The sequence below is a fragment of the Morchella importuna genome (genome assembly GCF_003444635.1).
Source record: "Morchella importuna strain M04M26 chromosome Unknown Morimp01GS014, whole genome shotgun sequence".
In the NCBI taxonomy this organism is placed as follows: domain Eukaryota; kingdom Fungi; phylum Ascomycota; class Pezizomycetes; order Pezizales; family Morchellaceae; genus Morchella; species Morchella importuna.
In genome coordinates, this window is record NW_025763411.1 from 430,851 (window position 1) to 452,656 (window position 21,806).

General features: G+C 42.5%; 5 protein-coding genes across 5 annotated transcripts; 1 reads left to right on the plus strand and 4 right to left on the minus strand.

Annotated features, from left to right (window-relative positions):
• Positions 1–1,907: 1,907 nt before the first annotated feature.
• On the plus strand, positions 1,908–3,396 carry LAJ45_05300 (uncharacterized protein; the record flags this gene model as incomplete). Its single annotated transcript, XM_046114871.1, has 5 exons — positions 1,908–2,012; positions 2,072–2,189; positions 2,275–2,375; positions 2,461–2,828; positions 2,907–3,396. 5 exons carry the CDS (start codon positions 1,908–1,910, stop codon positions 3,394–3,396), a joined length of 1,182 nt encoding a protein of 393 aa, XP_045971908.1.
• Positions 3,397–4,517: 1,121 nt separating this feature from the next.
• On the minus strand, positions 4,518–5,914 carry LAJ45_05301 (uncharacterized protein; the record flags this gene model as incomplete). Its single annotated transcript, XM_046114872.1, has 2 exons — positions 4,518–5,030; positions 5,096–5,914. The coding sequence occupies 2 exons, from the start codon at positions 5,912–5,914 to the stop codon at positions 4,518–4,520; spliced, it is 1,332 nt and encodes a 443-aa protein (XP_045971909.1).
• Positions 5,915–10,938: 5,024 nt separating this feature from the next.
• Positions 10,939–13,585, minus strand: LAJ45_05302 (uncharacterized protein; the record flags this gene model as incomplete). Its single annotated transcript, XM_046114873.1, has 7 exons — positions 10,939–10,999; positions 11,062–12,231; positions 12,285–12,540; positions 12,604–12,783; positions 12,846–13,081; positions 13,152–13,238; positions 13,314–13,585. The coding sequence occupies 7 exons, from the start codon at positions 13,583–13,585 to the stop codon at positions 10,939–10,941; spliced, it is 2,262 nt and encodes a 753-aa protein (XP_045971910.1).
• Positions 13,586–16,049: 2,464 nt separating this feature from the next.
• Positions 16,050–17,643, minus strand: LAJ45_05303 (uncharacterized protein; the record flags this gene model as incomplete). The annotated part of the gene is made up of 5 exons (XM_046114874.1): positions 16,050–16,186; positions 16,254–16,752; positions 16,829–17,241; positions 17,306–17,421; positions 17,486–17,643. The coding sequence occupies 5 exons, from the start codon at positions 17,641–17,643 to the stop codon at positions 16,050–16,052; spliced, it is 1,323 nt and encodes a 440-aa protein (XP_045971911.1).
• Positions 17,644–19,623: 1,980 nt separating this feature from the next.
• Positions 19,624–20,661, minus strand: LAJ45_05304 (uncharacterized protein; the record flags this gene model as incomplete). Its single annotated transcript, XM_046114875.1, has 5 exons — positions 19,624–19,703; positions 19,778–19,812; positions 19,889–20,181; positions 20,250–20,417; positions 20,491–20,661. 5 exons carry the CDS (start codon positions 20,659–20,661, stop codon positions 19,624–19,626), a joined length of 747 nt encoding a protein of 248 aa, XP_045971912.1.
• Positions 20,662–21,806: the final 1,145 nt, after the last annotated feature.

Sequence of the window (21,806 nt, forward strand, 5' to 3'; positions counted from 1 at the left end):
TCAAAAGTGTTGGGTCACATAGGTATCCCTTAAATAGAGATTGGGTGCCCCACTTTCAAAAGGGAGTCGATTTGTTTCCCAGGAATTCCCTTGGTATTTCTTGACCCTACGCAATTTAACTGCTAGCTGTATCCTATTCTTGCTCGCCGCTAGGAGAGATTGAAACGCCATAGTCTTCAGTTAATATGGTTTCCGACTTGGCTCCTTCCCTAATATATTGAAAGTCGAGCCAAGAAGATGAAGGAACCCGCAGTATCCGGGGGATTCTTTGTTTTTTTTTTTTTTTTTTTTTTTTTTTTTTTAAATAGACTACTTGGACTATCACTCCAGAAATCAACCAAAGGCGTATCCAGTGAAAGAATGTGATTGAAGGGATGCGACTGATAGGATGATGGCATATATGGGTGGTGTTGATATATCGATTACCCCATCAACAGAGGTCTGGCCGGCGTGATTGACAGATAACGCTCCGCACTGCTGCTTCTGGGTCCGTGCTTCTATCAGGTGTCCATCGGGAATACCCTATCTAATCCATTTAGGCTTCGAGTTCACCACTCATCTTTCGATCTTATCGCAATAGAGATTATCGGTCTCTCGAACTTTTAAAGTAGTTTAAAGTTTATATGATCGGAAAACATGATCACGGCCGATAGTTGGTGTAGTGTTTATCGGCCGGTAGAGTTTGGGAGGGAGTTTCCTGCCGCAGATATAAAGTATTACTTTAAGTGTTAGTTACCGGCGGATTACCACAGGATGTATGCTACGTTTATGCACATGAATGGGGTAAATGGGTAAAGGAGCAGGGAAGTAGTGGGTGTGCTGATCAATGCGTTCTACTATAATTACTCTATGAATACCGTTATTTATCATTTTAAAGAACCTACATATATTGTAGTGACAATGGATACGAAAAACTGCATCACGACCTAATTATTCGAACGTATCGTTCGTTGGCTCATATCGTCGTTCAAGACACGCGGCACTCCGATAAGTATGCAGGTTTGATCTTATCAGATTCGGGTCTCGGCACTGGTGCTGCTGCACATTGATTGGCATAAGCACTCCAAATGTTTAATGATGACGGTGACGACTCTGACGAGAGAGTCATGTTAGGAGGCTGCTCGATGCGAGAAGAGGCACCTGCCCGCCGTTTGTAGGAATACACCATCAATAACATACGAGAAGCAAACACGAGACTGTTTGTAAGCTAGGTTGGCGATGGTGTTCTGGAACATCGGGAAAGTCAATTTTGATATTAGTTTTTTTTTTTTTTTTTTTTGTTTAATTCATTAATTTTGATATCAGTCGAAAACGTACGTGAGATACACTCAAGGGTTTTCGCAGGGAGAGTAATTTATACGAGAACTACTCAGTGTAAGCTTTTTAATACCATCGAATCATATTTTTAAAGTTAATTGTCTGAAGTATGATGAATCGGCTTACTTATAAGGATGCGGAGAACTGATACCGAATCTACCCCAGGAAGTCGGATACGGACATACGTATCCCATAGCGTTGAAGGAAGGAAGGAGGGATCGGAGGCGTTTTTTTAACTTTGGACGATCCAATCAACGTGTTATCAAGGAAAAACAAGAGGGTAGAGGGGCATATTATTGCATTTATGGAACCACAAGATATCACTCACTTGCTCTATTGGGATATGTTTATATCCGGATTCGTTATATTTTCGTACTATTATAACGAAATCCAACCGTAGTAGTACAATTTGGTTGCGAATAGTACAAGAATCTCCAGCGGCTCGAGGCGAACAAAAACCCTAAGCTTACCTCGAATCCAATTGTCTCGTACTCCCAACCTTCGTGACGTTTCCGAACAATGCCGGGTCTGCTTACCACGAGCTAAGTCAATGGTCTCATGCACTACCTGGCCTGTTTGCAGATCCGGTCATGTTCGGGAATTTCGTGAGTCTACGGGTCCTGGATTGCCTCGCGGTGATGTCTTGTGGACCATATTACATGATCCCGATGCTGATAATAACCCCCGGGAATCCAGTCCTAGTCCTTTCCATATTGAGTTAGTTCCCATCTCACCCATATTGACAACACTTTAGCATTTCGGTATCTCCATTGATATACGTATATACTACGCCCGACCACCAACTCGTACTTTCGGTATCGCGAACTCAAATGGCAAACACTATATTATACTCCGCAGCCGCCCTGCACACGGTATTATATGTAGCGCTGCAAACGTCTATATCTTTGTTGTCACTACCAAGACTCGTACACCAACACTTGATCCATAATGGAGCAGCGGCAGAGAAAAACTATCGAGTTAAGGATGCGTATGCGCTTGTGACTGGGGCAACAGATGGCATCGGAAAAGCGCTTGTGGAGGAATTGGCAGCGAGAGGGGTGAGTGAAACTGTCAAGCTTCAAGTCTAGAGACTTAGTTTGATACCGGCTATCTTATACTTATATCGTCTGTTAACCCAAATAGTGGAATGTGATAATCCATGGGCGCTCAACTCAAAAGCTCGAGCCATTGATACACCGCCTGTCAGATCAGTATCCGAACCAACACTTCCTTCCTTTCCTTGCAGATGCCTCAAAGTCTCCAGAAGAACTGAAGCTCCCAGAGCTTTTGAGGCAGTTCAAAGGATGCAATATCACACTCTTGATCAACAACGTCGGCGGTCTTCCGCCTGTGAAAGCTCTTTCAGAACTCACGGACGAGGAGATTATCCAAAACGTCCACGTCAATGTGAGCTTCGGAGTATGTTTGACAAGAGTGATATTGAAGGAAGGACTACTAGCGCGCAAGAGCTGTATCCTGAGCTTAGGCAGCATAGGAAGTATCATGACCCTGTATGTCCCTCAGAAACTATAATAAGTAAGAAAAAAAGAAGAAAAAGATCAAACCGTTAACATAGCCCCCCAAAAAAGCCCCGGAACGCCCACATATAGCGCCTCCAAAGCCTTCACCACGAAATTCAACGCCTGTCTCCGCGAACAACTCGCCTCCCAGGAACCCATCTTTCGAACCGACGACATAGCCACCAAATCGGTCGAAATCATCTCCATAATCCCCGGGGGCGTGCGCACCGCCATGACGCCCATCGACCATGCGTCCTACTCCCCATTCGACGGGCGAACCTTCCTAGTTACGCCAGCGGCATTTGCCCGAGCCACGTTGGGGAAGATCGGACTGGGGCAATACTATAGAGAGATTTATTCGTGCTGGCGCCACGAGTTTCAAATGGGCGTGTTAACTGCGTTCCCGGAGGAATGGGGTGTTCGGGCTTGGATTAACCGGCTTTTGATGAAAGCAGTTGATGGCCCGAGGGCGGAGGGATGGAAACGTTTGGGTGCCGGGTGGAAGATGGTTGATGGGAAGTTGGTGGGGCCAGACACGGGCGGGCGGAAGTTGGACTAGAAGCTGTCAAGATTTTTTTTGTCGCCTCTGGTGTGGTGGTCAATGATCGATTGGTATTTAATTGTTAGATTAGGTTTAGTGACTTGGTATTACTTGGCTTGTTGCACTTTAGTTCACATTCAGGTTTCGTAAGGAGTAAAAGAAGCAAATTGAATATCTTAAATTGCGCAAAGGGGTTGTTGAGGAAGCTTTTAATTGTCCCTAAAGGCTAAACCCGGAGTGGGTGTGGAGTAGATTAGTAATGCTTAAAATGCTTAACCATGGAGTACACAAACATCACAGAGAGCGTATTTATAGAGTCGTGTCTCGATATCTGCTAGAATGAACTCAATTAACGGGATATTTTGAAGTAATATATAATAGAACAGCGTCTTTCCCCCCTCTCTGCTTTTCCTTAGAGCTTACTAAGCCAAATCGGTAAATTTGTAAAAATCCAGTGATAATCAAAAATTATATTATGCTTAAGGAATTCTCGGCCAAAGAAATCATAGAAAAGAGTTGGTCGGTAAAGGGGAATTTGGAATATCTGACTACGATAATTAATAAACTAAGAAGCGCATGTATACATGCAGCAAAACATCCCCCGAATATAAAGTCTCTTAGAACCCCATAGACTGCTCATGCTCCACATAACTGTATCCACGTTGTTCATTCCCAATCAATACTTATTCACTCAACAATACATCATTACATGTATATGCCGCAGATGATGGATCGTTTATAATAATATCTCCGTCTTTCCAAATGTGATCATAACGTACCCGCCGGTCGTACATAAGGTTATCGATAATACCAAAGACTGACAAATCACCATTTGATACGTTGGAGATGTTGCTTCCATGTTGAGTGGTTTGATAACGCAGGCAAGGAATACCCAATGTGGGATGAGGGGTAATCAAAGTCGTCCTCTCAAAAGGGCTTGAAAGAGTACTGAAGGTGCATTTTGAAAGCAGTTTGACGCTGAGGGGTTCTGGGAGGTGCTCGAAGAGTTGTCGGGATGATGAGAAGGAAGGAATGCCATATACATCAGTGCTTTGTGTATCTGAGGTAAGTATTTGCAGCCTAGTTGTCATGTTTTTAGTAACCATAGATAGGAGAACTATTAAGGATTCGGTATAAACTTACTTCGAAGATTGAAAATCCAACCCATGACACTCAGAAATTGGAACTGGCTCAGCTACCTCATTGATTACCACTCGAATATCCATTTTAGTGAAACCTCGAAGGATAACTGGTGAGTTCTGTTCGGCTAAACATCTGAGCTTAGTCGCATCGATACTACTGAATGATCGAATGTCAAAACCTGGAACAGGAGTGATGAGTAGACCAGTCGGGTATAAATGTTCAAATGATATACGTATATCGCTCCAATGGTAAAGATCAGACCTCTCCCGATAATACCAAGGAGCACCACCCTTAAAAACTAGCTCGTGGCTTGTTGACGTTTTGAGACTGTCGAGATGAGCTGTCGTAACGGAGCCATTGAGCCCATAAAGGGTCGTGGCATGCCATGGAGTCATATTATGGCTGGTATGAGGAAAGAGAGCGATTGAAAATTTAGTACTCCCAGATGAAGGATGGATTGAAAGACGAACGTAATCCTTAAGGTTAGTCTGTACGGCAGCGGCAAATGCCTAAAGCTTAAACGATTAGGAAAGATTTCAATTTTTTTCGGTTGGGTATGTGGCTGTTAGCTTACCTTTCCACGGGCCATCATCTTCCGTGCAACCACCTCATTCCTCTTTTTGATAGCACTTTTTGATATTTTGGTTTCATACGTCTTTGTATTTGCCAAGTCCTTACTGAGAAACTTGATATAACCTCTGTACGTCGCCGCCGCATCCTCATTCTTCAAGATCTCCTGACGAATGTCAAATCCTGCCGGAGTATAAAGTTGGCTCATTTTATCCCGGAAGTTTTGGGCTTGAGCTACATATGTCTCCTCGCTAACTGGTTCGGAAAGGTCCAGTCCGAGCAGATCCCGAAGTGGAATGAAACGGATGTGGTTGAAGCCAGAACTTTCAGAAATCTTTCGAAGTGTTTGTCCATATATCCAAACATCACGATCAGAAACTCCCAGTAAGTCTATCTCAGCGTTAATCTCATAGGTCTGTTCATCAATGGTATTTTGGGAGTTACCATTGTATACGATTCCATCAGAAGCGATAGTGACTTGTGCCCCTGGGTTATAGATATCCTCAATACTTTTACACAATCCATCTAAATGAGCAAGGGCTATCTCTTCTCCTTTATCAGGGATGGTACCCAGAACCTTGGAATCATTATTTGGAGATTTGAAGGGGAATGCAGGAAGAACCATGTGGATGGGTTGGAAATATTCTACTTTTCGCATGACTATAGGGAGAAACCGTTTTCTGCCTTCATCATTACGGTCAGAGGTACCATCACGATGTCGAAGACGGTAACTTTCTAGGACATCGAGTATTCGATTTGCAACTTGGAGTCTTGCCGTGATAGACGTTTGTTGTTCAGCGCCGATGATAATCGATATCGTCATGACCAAATATGAATATTATTAGAGGATGTTGGATATTTTATTTAGAGTAGACTGATGAGAGAATGATAAAGGTATATAAGTGGACAGTTGACTGAGAGCTAAGATTCTGTAATTATACCGGGACTAATTGATTGAAACCTAGTTAGATGCACTTACAGTAAAGATATATGCCTGTTCTGATCATGTTACACCTTAGTATTTGAGACACCATACGGTCCAACACCTGAAGTAGGCTGTAAGGTTTCGATCTCTTTTGTTTTGCGCATGTAGTACATATTTAGTCGGCGGCCTATTAATATGATATCTGGAGAGGAGCTTGTGATCGTCGGCAAAACGACGCTTTCAACTCAAACGGGAGATGTGTAGAGAGAAATCTCGTTTTTCACGTCATGGAATATGAAAAATTGGTTGCGACCACATCGATCGTTCCATATCTCTCAGATAAAAGACTTGCGTAGCCACGGTCTTTTTGTCTGGGGGAGCTTGGTGCGAGGTGAGGCTCCTATCATTGACACATTCACTGATCCTTGGGTTGACCATTGGAGAGATTGTTGATGTACGATTGGGTTGAATATTAAATTTCACAACGATATCTAGAACTGTTGATTAATTTCTTAATCGCTACTAATTGAATGAAAGAAGCTAGTAACTAATCCATTACCCAACCAAGTATTTACCTGCTCAATACTTGACAACACTTTTGTTTATTTGGGATAAGTAAACTTCTGTGAAACATACTGTACATGTATCTCCTACAAGTATGTACGATGTTGACACCTATTTCAACAATTATCTGCCTAGCGTGATGTATATACGACATTTCCGGCAAGGAGCAATTTACAAAACTCAGCACGAACAGGTGTGCGGATGGTCAATCACAGCTAAGTTTATGCGGCTCTGGACAGCTCATTTGATCATAATCTATATGTACATCTATATATGCTTCCATCCGTAATGACTTAGTACAGCATTGTAAGTTGACGACATGAAGCTCCCTTCCCATATTTTGCGAATCTGGCAGAGTCGCCGAACTTAGTTTCTAGATCGACCGTCACATATTGCCATAGATATAGCTATAGCCGTAGAATAAAAACTCTATTAATTCCCCCTCACTTTTAAATTTCGAAAGCAGATGTCCGCGAGTAATGTGGACCTATGGTTAGTAGAGTCTACGGTAATGCACTGAACATGCTTGTGATCGTATAAAAGAAAATAGTAGCAAGGTCCCGTTTTCTCGTAACCATCGCTAGTAAAAGCAAGTTAATTGTGAAAATTCATGTCCAATGCTCATAAAGTGAAAGGAGATACTCGTTCCAATAGCTACTAAAGTCAAAATCTCTACATAAATGTGTAATTCATGACAGCCTAAGTTCATATATATGTGTAATCATGCCATATCAATTCTTTCTTCTTATATTACGATGCTTGATTTAGATACTAACCTACTGAATTTATAATATAATTAGGCATGCGGTTATAAGATCTAGCCGGGTACCCAGTACAATGGTTGTCTCTGGTGAGGCGCGCTGTTCTGGAAGTGTTAGAATTTAGGCTTTAATTTCATCTCTCTATATGAAGCTTTCGTCGCATAGAGATAACACCCGGCCCTGTAGAGTAAAAGGCAGTTTGTTTGTGGTATAAGATATTCTAGATTCTGAACGCCGGTAGTTAATCGCATTGACTACATATCATGTATTACCTCATACCTCCTATCTATAACAGACCAGCTATAAACGGTAAATTTATAAAGGTCAGACAAATTTCAAAATCTAAAATCGAGGGCGCACGCTGGTTGGTGAAACCTGCTTTGATCGCCTAAAGTAGTCTCCCGTAAAACCAAAGAGCATCCCCCACGTGCAGTATAAAGGAGGAGTATCTCCGGCCTTCCATGTCCACCACCAACCGATTTCCCTGAATTCTGAAATCATGAGATAAATGTAAACAAGATCTTGACGGAAAGGGGGTAGTCAATATACTACCCAGTAGATCGAGCAAGCTATAATGGTCAAGAAATCAAATGAACCTGGCTCAATTGGTCCGCATGAGATGGAGCGACGTGATCTAGACCTACAAGTCCGTGGATATGATCACATATACGAAATCTAACTTATCTGCGTGCACGTGCTCAGTATTTAGATCTATGATTGAATATTACTACATGTAGTACTAACGCTATGTACATGTACCACTGCGCCAGTGACAGAAACGTGGGTGGGGGTACTACTGTAGTCATTGGCAACACCATAGAACTACGGTAACACTGTACCGCATACGTATATACTTCGTTAAAATACAGAGATAAAGCGCAATACTGTACTAATGCGGTATCAGTTTTATCCTTATTTCTGATACTGTAATTATAACAGGAGAAGCCGTGCTAGGCTAAGGTCAACTATCTTACACTTGCTCTCTGGGCGCCCAGGGCGGATCCTAAGGTCTAGGGAGCTTTATGTTTAAATTTTTAGACACAAACCTACTAATCCATAGAGATAAGATGCACGAAATACTCGCAAAATACACAAGAGCTACATGTAGGACTTTAAGATCGGGGACCTGCATATACGCATGCCTGCATAGTATAAAAATCAACATTTGCGTATTATGAGAGTCATAATTACAAGTATTTTGTGAATTAGAGCCTCATGCTCAATTACTTGATCATTTGTTCTGCAGATCTGGTGGTACGTGGTACCAAATGTTAGCTAAGGGCCCGTTTGGCTGCAAGTCAAAATGGAGTTACAAGAGGAGGATTTGTATGGCAACCACATAACTCCATTTTGGCAAAAAATTTTGTGTTCGGGCAGCTAATTTTGTAACTCCGTTAAGGCGTTGAAACAGGGTTTTTGAAAAGTAGGGGTTACCTACTTTTCAGCTCCGTTTCGCTCTTGCAGTCATTGCAACCAAAAAAAACCAACGATCATTAACAATCAGGTGTTTGGCAACCCAAATAAAATCTAAACTCCATTTTGAAAAAGTTCCGTTTATCCTCTTCTAACGGAGCAGCCACAAAATGGAGTTTCGGCACCTCCATAACAGCCAAACGGGCCCTTAGTTGTGTGACAGAGGTATAGCATAATAATTAAAACTGTATGTACATGTATCGAGCTACACATGTAGTTAGTGCCATTCCATTAAAGCTAGTAGTACAGGCATCTAGCCGTATCACACAACTCAAGCATGTTTTCCTTACAAGCCCTCTCCCCGCGAAAAAAGCACAAGTGTTTCTAATCCCACATTCGTTGTTTTTCAGAACAAAAACTCAGATCTACAGGTTGTGAGATTTAGGCCTTACTATCATTATAATCCTAGTTGATTGGTAGTCAAAATGCGATTAAACAAATCTAAGCTTGATCAATCCGCGAACTGGAGGTTCTTAATCTCGATCTCGTATTTTCTGAAATTATGTAGTTACATATATAATTCATGTATGCTTAAGTTTGTTATGGCGAGTCGTTTAGGTACATGTTTTAGTTGCTAAATTGTGGGAGTGCGTACTGATATGTTCATAAAATATCACTCGGTGCTTCTAAAATAGTACATAATGAAAAATTGGGTACTTAATGTTGTTGTTACATAATTAATTATATAAATTGGGCGCTTAATTAAGTACTCAAGGTAAACACATCCAAATTATGTCCCTTAAGTTAATTATGGAATAGTAGTATTAATACGGGTACGAGGTGGGTGTTAAGTATCATACCACTTAGCTGCTGATCTGGTAATGCCGATGGCAGCATCATAAAAATAAATCTTTACCTCATCCACGTGAGTGGTCTCAAATTTACTATATATTATGCCTCTATTCTATAGTTTACGATCCATGGAAAAAATGTGGAAAGCTACGTCGTACATCGCTACCCCGAAGATATCAATGGGGAGCTACATATGAGAATAAACACTATTCTTTCCATCCGTATGATACGTAAAATAAATGTAGTAGAGAGGTCGCGATCGTAGATCTATAATTCATACAATATTATAGTCACATTCTGTGCTATCATCGCATTTAGGTTATAGAGTATCTTCGTAATCAAGTGGTGATACGTTCACATGTGACATTATAACCACATTTAGAATTTAAAAAGCATAGATCCCGCCTAGGCCAGCTTGTTTTCTAGATCTCCCGAAATTGGAAGTCGAGGCCGGAGGAAATTAAAACAAAATAACTAAAGAGCTAAGCGACAATCGAATCCCTTTAATATGTGGCTGAGAAAGCTCGAAGCCTGTAAAACGCTGGTCAATCTTGGTAAGTACTTAAACTACGAACTTCTGGTTCTGTTGATAGCGCTACATAGTAGGGTATTACGAAGTCCTTCGATCCAACTGGCTTATTTTTGGACGAAAACAGACCGATAATGATCTAGGCGTTGGGATTCAACTAACAACCGCCAACTAAATAAGATACCCTTACTGTCGGATTTTGAGCTACACTACATGTACTGTATCATAGTCTCGAAGCAGATTGTCAATATGAATCATGATGCACATATCAACAAAAATATATCATCCTTCACAACATAACACTTGGTTTACACCAGTCTTCCATCTCAAGATATCCTTACATTTCGTCTTAATTATAAGTCTCTTGTTGATCATGAATCATATTTTCTTAACACCGACGAGCAGATGTAGTACTTTTTGGTTTCATATCCTTATGTTTAATCGTGCAAGGTTCAATAAGTAAATAGTTTATAATCTAGGAAATTTACGGTTCCATGTACGATGTACTCCTCTGGCGAGTTCTTTAGTGAATATGTGTCGAGTAGAGTCGTCGGGGTAATTACTAACGCAGTATGTTAGTAGGCATTTTGCGCTACTTGTAATATCCCGAAGGAATAAAGTATTTAATTAAGACTAACTACTACTGGCTATAGCTAGTAACGGCTAGACCGAGAATATTTCCAAATATTTTCAGATAAAGTATAACTAGTTCTATATACGTATCAACCTAGATAGAGGGAATTTTTAAAGTACAAAAAAGCGCAAGCGCTCTAAAAGAAAGAAAGAGGAGACATATACTGGAACTAGACTGTGCAGGAGGCATCACCGTAGAAGATACCCCTCCCATTAGTACCCAAATATACCCTAGAATTAATTCTGTTATTAGTATAAATTCAAATTATTTTGGGTAGAAGGGTGAGACAAACCTTCCATAAGTATTCTGATCCGCAGCAACAGGTACACTATCTGGTGATCCAAATCCATGGGCATCATCATTAATCTTATACCAAGTGACACCGGTATCATCACTTCTAAAAACACCAACCGATCCATCAACTGTACCGACAAGATAGATAGCTGGGTATCCATCAGTGGTAGGCGGAGCGCCAAGAGCAAACTGATACCCTCTCGTCACGGTAGAGATAGCAGAGAAAGTAGCGCCAAAATCAGTCGAGTGGAAAAGGCCAATGTCGCTAGAAACCCAAACATCACCGGAAGTCAGAGGGTTGGCCACAATTTTGACAGGGTTTGATGTGGAGCTTGTATAGGTACTGGCAACGGCGAAGGTTGCACCGGAGTCAAGGGAAATGTAGAAGCTTGATCCAGAAGCCCCATAGAAAATTGTGTCGTTCTTCTTGTCCGCAGCAATTACGGAGGATGGTTGAAGAGAGGAAACGTCGCTAAAGGTAGTGTTGGCGCCGGTTGATACAAGGACATTTCCAGATCCAGTTCTCCACAAGACGGTGTTTCCATCTGCAGAGAGTGCGACTTTCCCACCATTGGTGTAGTCTGGGGCACCTTCATGCTCAGTCCAGGTTACACCATAATCAGAAGAAACCGCAATCTGCTTTGTTTCGCCGGATCCATCACTGCCAACACGAACGATACTGTATGGCTTGTTCCCCGCATAATCCAAGTCCAAGCTCGTAGCCCAGTATGGATTCTTGAAGCCAATAGTAGGGGCAACATCAAGATCGTTGTGGACAAATCCAGTGATATCACCGACAGCAGAGATAAGTTTTGGTCCAGTTGGTGGCGCCACAAGGCCTTGAATTGATGTCTCCTCAATGCCAGTAGCTAGTGACTGAAGGGTGAAGTTATGGGCTGTATCCCAGCCAAGTAGGTTCTTGCTTCCGTACACCGTGGCTCCTGTACCGTATAGAAAATGGTTGGAGTCAAAAGGATCAATCGACAAACCCTCAATCATCCATCCAACCAGTTTCCGGTAGTCTTCACCAGAGTTGGGGTCCTGAAGCCAAGGAGCTGACGAGATATCATATCCAAAGTGCCTGTTGAGAACTGGGTATGACCAATCCCATATGGGGGACCAGGTAGCGCCAGAGTCAGTAGATCTCCACATGTTTGCGTCGGGCCACCTTTTGGAAAGTTAGTGGTTTGTGAGAGAAATGAGAACACATCCGAGAATTACCATTCGTTCAATGCTGCAACCATCACTGTACCGGGTTTTTGTAGATCGATGTCAATACCTCCATACCCAAAGGTGCTGTTTTCTGGGGAAATATTGGTCCACGATTCAGCACTGATGTTGTATTTGTAAACATATCCAGCGGTACCATCATATGGACCAGCACCGTCGGTGTATGTCAAATAGAGAACATTCTCCTTGGGTGAAAGAACACCCTTGTGTGGCAAATAACCAGTAGGTTGACCAGCAACGGCAGTCCCTAGTTCATAAAATAGTGTAAGCCTTTAAATATTAACTTTGAAGGGTTGAAATTGATTCATACAAGTGCTTCCACCGTCATTCGAGACGAAGACTGATTCTGAGTCCTTCTCGGCAACCCCAACAAAGATTCTAGGAGTGGCAGTGCCAAGACTACCGCTTGTCGAATCGAAAGTGACAAACGAGATACCGATGATATCGCCATTCAATCCATCAGTGTCAGTGGGATCAGGAATGAAAGTCCCTATAAAAGACAAGTCAGATATGGATCTACCCAAAAGTGAAGCTTACTGCAGGTCTGCCTACCTGGGTTAGGGAACGAGGTGACTTTAGTCCAAGTACTCCCGTAATCGGTACTCTTGTAAAGACCGTTCCCGCTCCTAGCGCCCATGAAAAGAATACTGCCATTGTTAGGGTCGACGGCAAGCCTTTCTCCCATGCCTCGCCCAGGCATATTGCCTCCAACCTTGAACGGCAATGTAGAGGTTGTGAAAGTTGCACCATAGTCATTCGATGCAAGAATTGCACCATTATTAGGGTCCCTAGATAATAACTAGATAAGTTTCCGGGAAGAATTTGTGTGCTTTAGAACATGGAGATATATATACATACCATGAATTGGTATATGCTCCTGTCAACAAGTAGACACGACTGGTATCCACAGGATCAGTCGCCAAACCGTCAACATACCATTTATTCCTAAAGTTTAAATTCTATGTTAAAACCTAACCCCAGTCAAAAGCTTAAACGGGAAATTTGAACTTGATATCTTACCAATCTGTACCCGTGGCAAAATCCGTCAAAGGTGTCCACGTATCATCAGAGTTGAGCTTGTAAGCCCCACCAATATCTGTACGGGCGTATGCCACCCCCTTCTCTCCTGGATTGAATACAATGCTAGGAACAAAGCCTCCGCCTCCACCAATTCTGACGTTCTTCCAGTTATAACACTGTGAAGCAGGAGCAGCGTTTGCACCAGGGACTGATGCGAGCAATGTCGCTACTGCGGAAAAGACAGGAACAAGTACAGTGATTCCGCCGTACATTTTGATAAGATTAAGAGAGTGATAATCTAGGCGATTAGTGGGGGAACAGGACAGCTGGGGTGCTATCTTATATACAATATCATGACACGGTTCATGGTCGATCCATTCCTCTACTGAATATTCGAATGGTAGCTAACTAACCTAGCAGATAAATTGGAGAAACCCCTTTCACTTCCTCGACTCTCGGTACTCGGAAGCGTATGTAAAATTGATTCAGGGTGAACGCTATATTCCGACCCAGTAATGGTGGAGACATCTTCCATCAATACTCTATCTGAAGATAATTATCTAATACAGATTGCATAGTTCCTGGATTCGGACAACGGCCCTAGAGCGCCGTTCATTGTATATCCCGGTTGACACTCTAAAATAAACTTACCCCTAGAATAATGGAGTATGGAATCCCCCGGATAATACGCCCTGACATAAAAGACGGCACGAAAGCATCCGCACCGGAGATATTCCAATGGTTTGACGATTAATAAAAACTGAAGTGGAAGAATGGAAGCTCTTGGCTTCGGGAGTTTCGGGGGAACCAGCGGGGATGGTTATACCCGCCTAAATTCAACCCTACACCTAACCCCGGCCGGAAAGGACGCCGAACCCTGATCAAGAGGGGCGTTGTTCCGAAAACTATATTACGCTAATATATAGGCTTTCTGTCATGGTGACATGACAAGGGTATATAGCGTGGTTGAGCGGCGCAACTGGTTTAAATCTCATGTTAGCAGTTCGATTATACGAAGAGTATGTATGCAGGAATATTCTCTAGGTAGAGATCCTCCTACAACGCTTATGAAGCCTATATATCTCAAGGAGTTATAAATGAAATATCAACGATGATCTGTTGTGCTCTGATTGGGGTACTGAGAACCCGCCACGTTATTAGACCTCCGCCATATAACTCGGGAGTTATTGAATCTCATCCGTTGGAGCCAATAAATTATTAGACAACTGAATCCGTGAATTCTTGAGCAAAACGGTTCTTTTTCTTTTTTTTCTTTTCGACGGACAGTGCACGTCACCGGTACATATTTGTTTCTGGTGCAGGTGCATACTAAATATTTCAGTGCATAAATGCGCCAGAATTCCAATACTTAACTCATTAATTAATGAGTGTTTTCAATACGCAACTGTGAAGCAGTACAGCAGGCGCAACACCCCCCCCCCCCCGGCGGACACATCAACCCCAACCAAACACCGAAAAATATGGCTATCAGTACACGTTTGAAGACATCGAGGGCTTCAGCTGATATCATATCATCAGTGTACTTTTTTTGCACTAGCTAGGGCCAAGGGCTCTTTTAATGAATTAGGTGCATGCAGTACTAATTCTTGGCAAAGAACTTACATATGTAGCCTGCGCGTATCACAGCGATAAGTACCGATATTTCGCTGCTACTTGTATCTGACCGGACCACATCCAGAGCAGGTCTTAACCCACGAACTGCCCATTTAGTAATTGATATAGATATACTGCATGTAAGTAGGTATATTATACAAGTATCGATATATATACATATGTTTACGGAACGAAACCCCAGAGTGTTGGCTTACAATATGCATAGATTACACAACTATAGCTGGCACCGGTTAAGTTACGTACTAAATTGATCAATAGAATCAATTGACCAAGCTCGATCAAGCTATATAATATACAATTCCTAATAACGCGCATAATATAGCGATGGTTTCTGCGAGGCCCGCGAAATATTACTGTTTCGCCCCGAGGTCCTGATCACGATTGTAAGGTCATATATGCTGTAGACAGTGCTTCTTCCTCATGATCAAGTTTGACGATCATGATAAACCTCGAGGTTTAGTAATTATGCATAGTAGTAATATAATCAAAACCATATAACAAACACGATTCACCACTCATCCCAAGAGGGATTTCAAAGTGGACCCTCAATCCCAGAGATATTCCAATTATATTTGCGGGCCATGCATGCATTGCACGTAGTTTTTGCTCTTTATAATTACTCTTTCATTAATACTTATGCTAATACTCCCCAGCTGAATATCTCGATCGAGGAGCACCAAAGACTTCAATGAAGAGCTACCCCCTCCTGCTCATAGGTAGATGCCGCAAGAGCAATGCTAATGATAATCTTGTAACCCCGCCTCGTTATATGTGCCTCCCAATAACCTCGGCTCTTAGCTAGGCGTTTTATTCCTTCGCTTCTTGATATATGGAGTTATAAGCAATGAAGACAAAGCTAGAGGACAGCGCTTCTGTTTAATGCATCAAGCAGATAACTGCCAACATGAGAGCAACTACAATCCAGAGGAAAACTGAATTATAGGAAATGGATTTTGAAGATAAATCATTATAAATCGTTTCAAATATAACAGCAAAAACAAAACAAGATATAAGAGGCTTCATGACCTATAACAAGCTCTAGTACTGCCCCCTGAATAGTCCCAAATCTATTCTTGTCTAGCTTTTCTTGTCTAGCCGCCATTACTCAGACCTAACCGGCGTATTTGTTCCAGAGTCCAAGGAAACAAGAGAAAGTCTTTCCATATGCGCTAGTAAACCCTGGTCTCCTCCGATCTCAATCTCTTTCAAAACATCCACTAATCTTTCCACTTCTTCAACTACGCACGAAAAGTTCAGTTTTTCAAATTCCATCAGGATCAAACCCCTCAGAGAACCACCACACACCTGTATTATAATGTACCATGCTCACTCTAACCACTCCATCCTCTTTGGGATGTAAAATCTTGGCCACCAATCTGAAAGAATCAAAATGCCCCCAAGCCACCCCAAGCCTGGGGTCTTTTGTTGTAATGAACTCAACCACGTCTTGACTCATCCATCCATTTATATTGAACGATACTATTGCCACCCGGAGCACAGGATCTGGTGAATTTTCTCCATGGATTCGAACATCACTGCGTGAATTAAGATAATCTATTAGTATCTTTTGTAGCACAGCTTCGTGCTCCATGATTGCGGTCCAAGCGGAGACGGGATCGGGATTAAAATAATCTACAATTGATGGGATAGAAGATGTGAGGGCAGGGTTAGCGGCATAGAGGCCGAGCTTGACTTGAAGTGAGGTGAGTGGATGATCGAAGAAGTAACTGAAGGGTTCGAGGAGGTCATGGTCGTCTTTTAGTGATTTTTCGATCCAGATGCAGGATAGATGGGGCCCAAATACCTGTGCCATGTCTATCAATCTTTCGGGCCAAGTACAGGTGGGTGGTGAGTGGAAAGGGAGATTTCTGGGTACCTACATTATTCCAAGACCAGACATAAATATCCACACCCAACGCACTCACGTCCACTCTTCTATGTGGCACAAACTCTCCACCATCGACGCAAACCACTGCCTCAGGCACCATCCTATGAACAACTTCTGCAGCCACCTCTACATCCTCAATATTCCCAAGTATACCACACGCGTGTGTCAATGCCACCAAGCATGTCTTCTCTGAGATCAATTCTAATAGATCATCAATCTCCAGCCTCATGGCCGGCCCCTTCGCCGTCCACCACTTCACGATCAGATCTTGTCTTTCCGCCATTCGCAGCCATGGGCTGATGTTGGACTCATGGTTGATCTGCGTGACAATGATTTCACTCTTCGGAGGAAACAAGAAGCTCGTTGATAGGTTGTGGAAGAGTTGTGTTGTGGAGGTACCGATTGCTATAAGCGGTATATATCAATCAGCTCAGCTTTGCCTGAGAGAGGAATATGAGGAGCAAATGACCGATTTCGTCGGCGGATGAAGCGTTGATGAAGCGTTGGGACGCGGAGAGGGCATTTTTGAGGTAAGTGCTATCCTTAAGTGGCGTGTTGGTGGGGTTTGTGTAGTATGTCGCGATTCTACTCGACAGTCATCATATGCTCAGGATCAAAATACATAGCAGCTAGCATTAATTATACGAACGCTTCGATTACCGAACCCAACAGCTGAGTTCCGCTGGCATTGTCGAGCACAATACCACCAGTATTATCAATCTGACTCGGCAAGCCTTTCCTTCCGCGGTCAACATGAGGAAACTTATCCCTGGTAGAGGCGATGCTGAAATCTTTGGAGGAAGCCATATTTTGGGAATTCTGAAGTATGATATTGACGTAGTGCCAATATTCCCCGCATCGCGATGGCCAATGTGAGCTCACATGCCATTAAACCCTAACCCTAGGTTCCTCCTGCAATAAAACGATCGATGGTCTCGAAACATACGAAAAGGTCTACCAACCCCAAAGGTTGGTTCTACACTGAATCTACAGAAGTTAGTATACCCAACTCTAGGCCTAGGTTACAAAGCAATGTGCAGTTTCAAGTATATGCTAACCCCTGAGGGATCAATTAATCTGAAATAGTATCAAACGAGCTGCTGATCAGCTAATCAAATACGTACTTTATTTGCTAGTACATTAAGAGCGACAAACACGAACAGGATACATGTAGTAGTACTTCTTATGGAGTCAGATGCACTCCGGGCCGAAGTTTAAGAATACAACGTAAATCGACCCTCACTTATTAGGGGGATTAGTCCCCTCTAGTTGAAATGGCAGTAGCTGTGTCAAAGAAAGAAATAGGTTTTTATACGTTCCCTTCCTACCCTCAAAACCGAAAGATAATTTGCATAGAGCAAAAAGGTAAAAAGATTTTAGACTAGAGCCCGATGCGGGGGTCGAACCCGCGACATTGAGGTAGCGCCAATGCATGATTAAATCACGTAAAAGCCACACGCTCTACCACTGAGCTAACCGGGCGTGGCGTCTCGATCAAAACATTGACATTTTGAACCAAATATTTTTAAAAAGAAACATACATTTTCTACACCCTATAAATTGTACTGGCGACATAAGATATGCAAGATCAACTGTGAAAGAAAGTACACACCACAGAGTCGAAGGCATGTGGCACAGCTCTTTAATACCATGCCTACAGGCAGCCTCGCGGCCGCAAAAGAATCTATGCCGGTTCACATTCAAAACTAGGAAAGGACCTCCATATCACAATTAAACATTACTATTATTATTTAAGATCTCAGGTATCATGAATTTTATCGATAAAAAACTAAGTATCTGAGGCCGGTGCCACGGGAAATCTTTTTATCGCAATACTCGGCCCTATACCCAGGCCTCTTTCCCTATTCTTTATTCGTGTACATAGCTGTCGACAAGTTACTTATTATTTCTAAATTTATGACCTGGTAGCCATAAGTTGAAGTTTAGTTTGACGTCATGCTGAACCTCTAGCGCTGGAGATAGTTTCTGCCTTGGTACAAATAGCTTTATACGTACATATATTTCATAGTGATATCTCTCTTTATTACAAGTTCGTAGTATTTGCATACTTTAACATTTAACTTCGGTAGTAAGTATTCGATCGCGAGTTGTTTAACATCGACTCGACCACCTCAAAGGTTTCCGGCCAGGTACTTTGATTAGCCTTATAAAAAAAACCGTGGTACGAGGGTCCTTTGACCTTGAAAACAAAACGCTTTAGATTTATTTGTACAATTGTAGGGGGTGATGCTTCGAATGGAACAGCACTATATTACTGATTAATATTCACTCTTTCCATGCAAGTGACCGGAAAGTTACATGTACTACATGTACTCAATGGGAGGCCTTGAAAAGTCTCACTTGACAGAAATAAGTACAATACCAAAAAAAGGCTACTTGTAGTAACGCAGTAAGAGTACAACACCGCTACGGTATTCGTTTTGTAATGCCGGTTTAATTCTGTATTATTCACTGAATCCCGTAGTCATACAGTACTGATTTGACCTTGTTTTTTCGTACTGTAGCCTCTCCTCGAGCGAGAAACCCTATATATCAAATACGATCTAGCTTAGAGCATAGCACTCGGATCTAAAGTAATGGGTCGAATATCCCTCTCTAGATATAGGGAATTTTCACTATTCACGCTGAACCAAGCTACACAATACGAACACTACCAACACTGAATAAGTCCATAGGTAGTTTATTTAGCGAGCTCTGGATCCCAATGTATTTTTACAGGCACATATTTCAATAAAGAGCCATATTTTTGTATTATTCGAAAGAGTATCACTTCAGAAATACGCTACGTATATCTATTTGTAGGTGTTCTAGTTTAAGTTTTGAACTGATCATGATATATATCGATACTAGCAAATAGATACTAGTTAAATAATAGTGAGACAAACGAAATAGAGATTAAGGAGCGACCTAGGGTCAATACTGAAATAACGCGCACATCCCCCAATCTTCGTGGCACTGCGCCACATGCACACTCATCAACTAATAGCCACCACATTCGTACTTCCTTATCTTAGCATCATCGATCACATACCCCACAGTAGACCCATCCATCTTCAGTGTCTGCACCTGGAACTCTCTCAAAGCCTCAAATCCTTTCGCTCTCAAACCCTTAATCTGGGTCCTAACGTCCCCTTTTACCTTAATCTCATAGGGTCCCTTTGAGGATCCGGTAGAGGTCTTCCCGGTTATTTTCACTTTAATATCGATATTTGCGAATGTAATTGGGGTGACGAAGAAGGAATCGACGTCGAACACCTGGGGTGCCGGAATGTGAAGTACGGAGGTAGTTCCAGCTGTCCAAAGCGCCTGAGCTGAACCGCCACACTATATACATGATGTTGTTAGAAAGGAAGTATATTAAACAAAAGAATAATATAGAAGTGCTTAATTACTGATTTGTAGTAGTTCTGTAGAGCGGTATTTGTCTGAAAGTTATTGCAGCGCATAATGTACCATTGATCGTTCTGCTGGAATTGGAAGCCGTTATATTCGTATGGCACGTTATTAGGGTTCCCGAGTTGATAGAAATCACTGTCGGGGTAGGTGGGGATATCCTCGAACTAATTTTTTGTTATTTCATGAAGTTAAGAGCTTAAAAAAGAAAGGGGCTTTGGGAGGGAAAGGGCGTAATACAGTGAGAGTTAGCTGCTGGGGATTCCCTCTAGGAGGGCAAGTATTACCCCCACCGCGACTTTGTTCAGTACTCTGCCGGGCTACAAGAGTGTCGGAGTCGGTTGGGAGTGAAAGGACTGCGGTCGGCAGTAGGAGGAGGAGAGAGGTGACGTATGCGGTGGAATATAACATTGCAAAAAATATATGGAAGCTATATAGCTAGCGGGGGTGAAATCAGATTGCTACGGGAGAATGGAGACGTTAGAGCTGTTATAAGCGTACTAGAGACACTGAGAATTAAAATGGGAGAACGTATCAATTTAACTTAACTCTTACTACGTATATAGTATATATGTGCTACGAAGATTATATCTGGAAACGCGACTAGATACCCCATCGATCTTTCAAGTACAGTGCCTACATGTACTCATGTACCTATGGCCTCGTGGTATCTCCCGATCCCGAATTTTTTGGTCCCCCACCTCCCGTATTACCTGCACCAATGCACTCCCAACGACCGGAGCCCTCACGATAACTTGTGCACGTGGGGTCATAATCATTGTAGGTATATATACATACAATCAACCACAGACCTCAAAGATTGGCCGAACACATAATTATAATCTGGGGGACAAACGTCCTCGTGAGAATTGCAGCTGCAGGCACGCAATGTGTAACTTTTGACACATATTAATAGAAACGCCACATTCTCAACACGACCTGATAGCTTGAAAGCACGGCTCACCCTTTTCCCAAAGGGAAAGCGATGATTCTGGAAGCGAAAAAGTGTAACGTTGTTGAAATGTGAGACGGAGAGAGAGCTTGCCATTGGTCGATACGAGTGCTATTTTGGGTGCAGATTAGGTTGCTTGTGTAACCTGAGCTTGACGATACCGCATATGCATCTACTCTATGGGCCATGGCAAGCGAATAAAGCGGAACCTGGCCACAAGCCAGCTGCTTGATTGAAGGGAACCTACTTCTAGGACATGCCTTCACTCGGATTGAGGCATTATGAGATACGAACATAGTGAGGACTTGGTATGTACTCGAACTAAGTCAGTGACAGCAGAGCTCGAATCCTATGGAGCCTTCGTTTGCGCACCGAGCCGTTGACTAGCTCCTGACACCTACTACGTGGAACAATAGATCCAGAGACAAGTTTCAGGATGTCAATTAATATTCTGCTCCCTTAACGCACTATTGACTGGTTTAAATGTGATTCGGGGCTTGATTGATTCAACCACCTGGCTACCTCTGTGTACCTCCGTGTATGTCTGTATGTATATGCAGTCTATTTCCGAAAATTGCCTATTTTTGTTGCTGACAGTGCATTC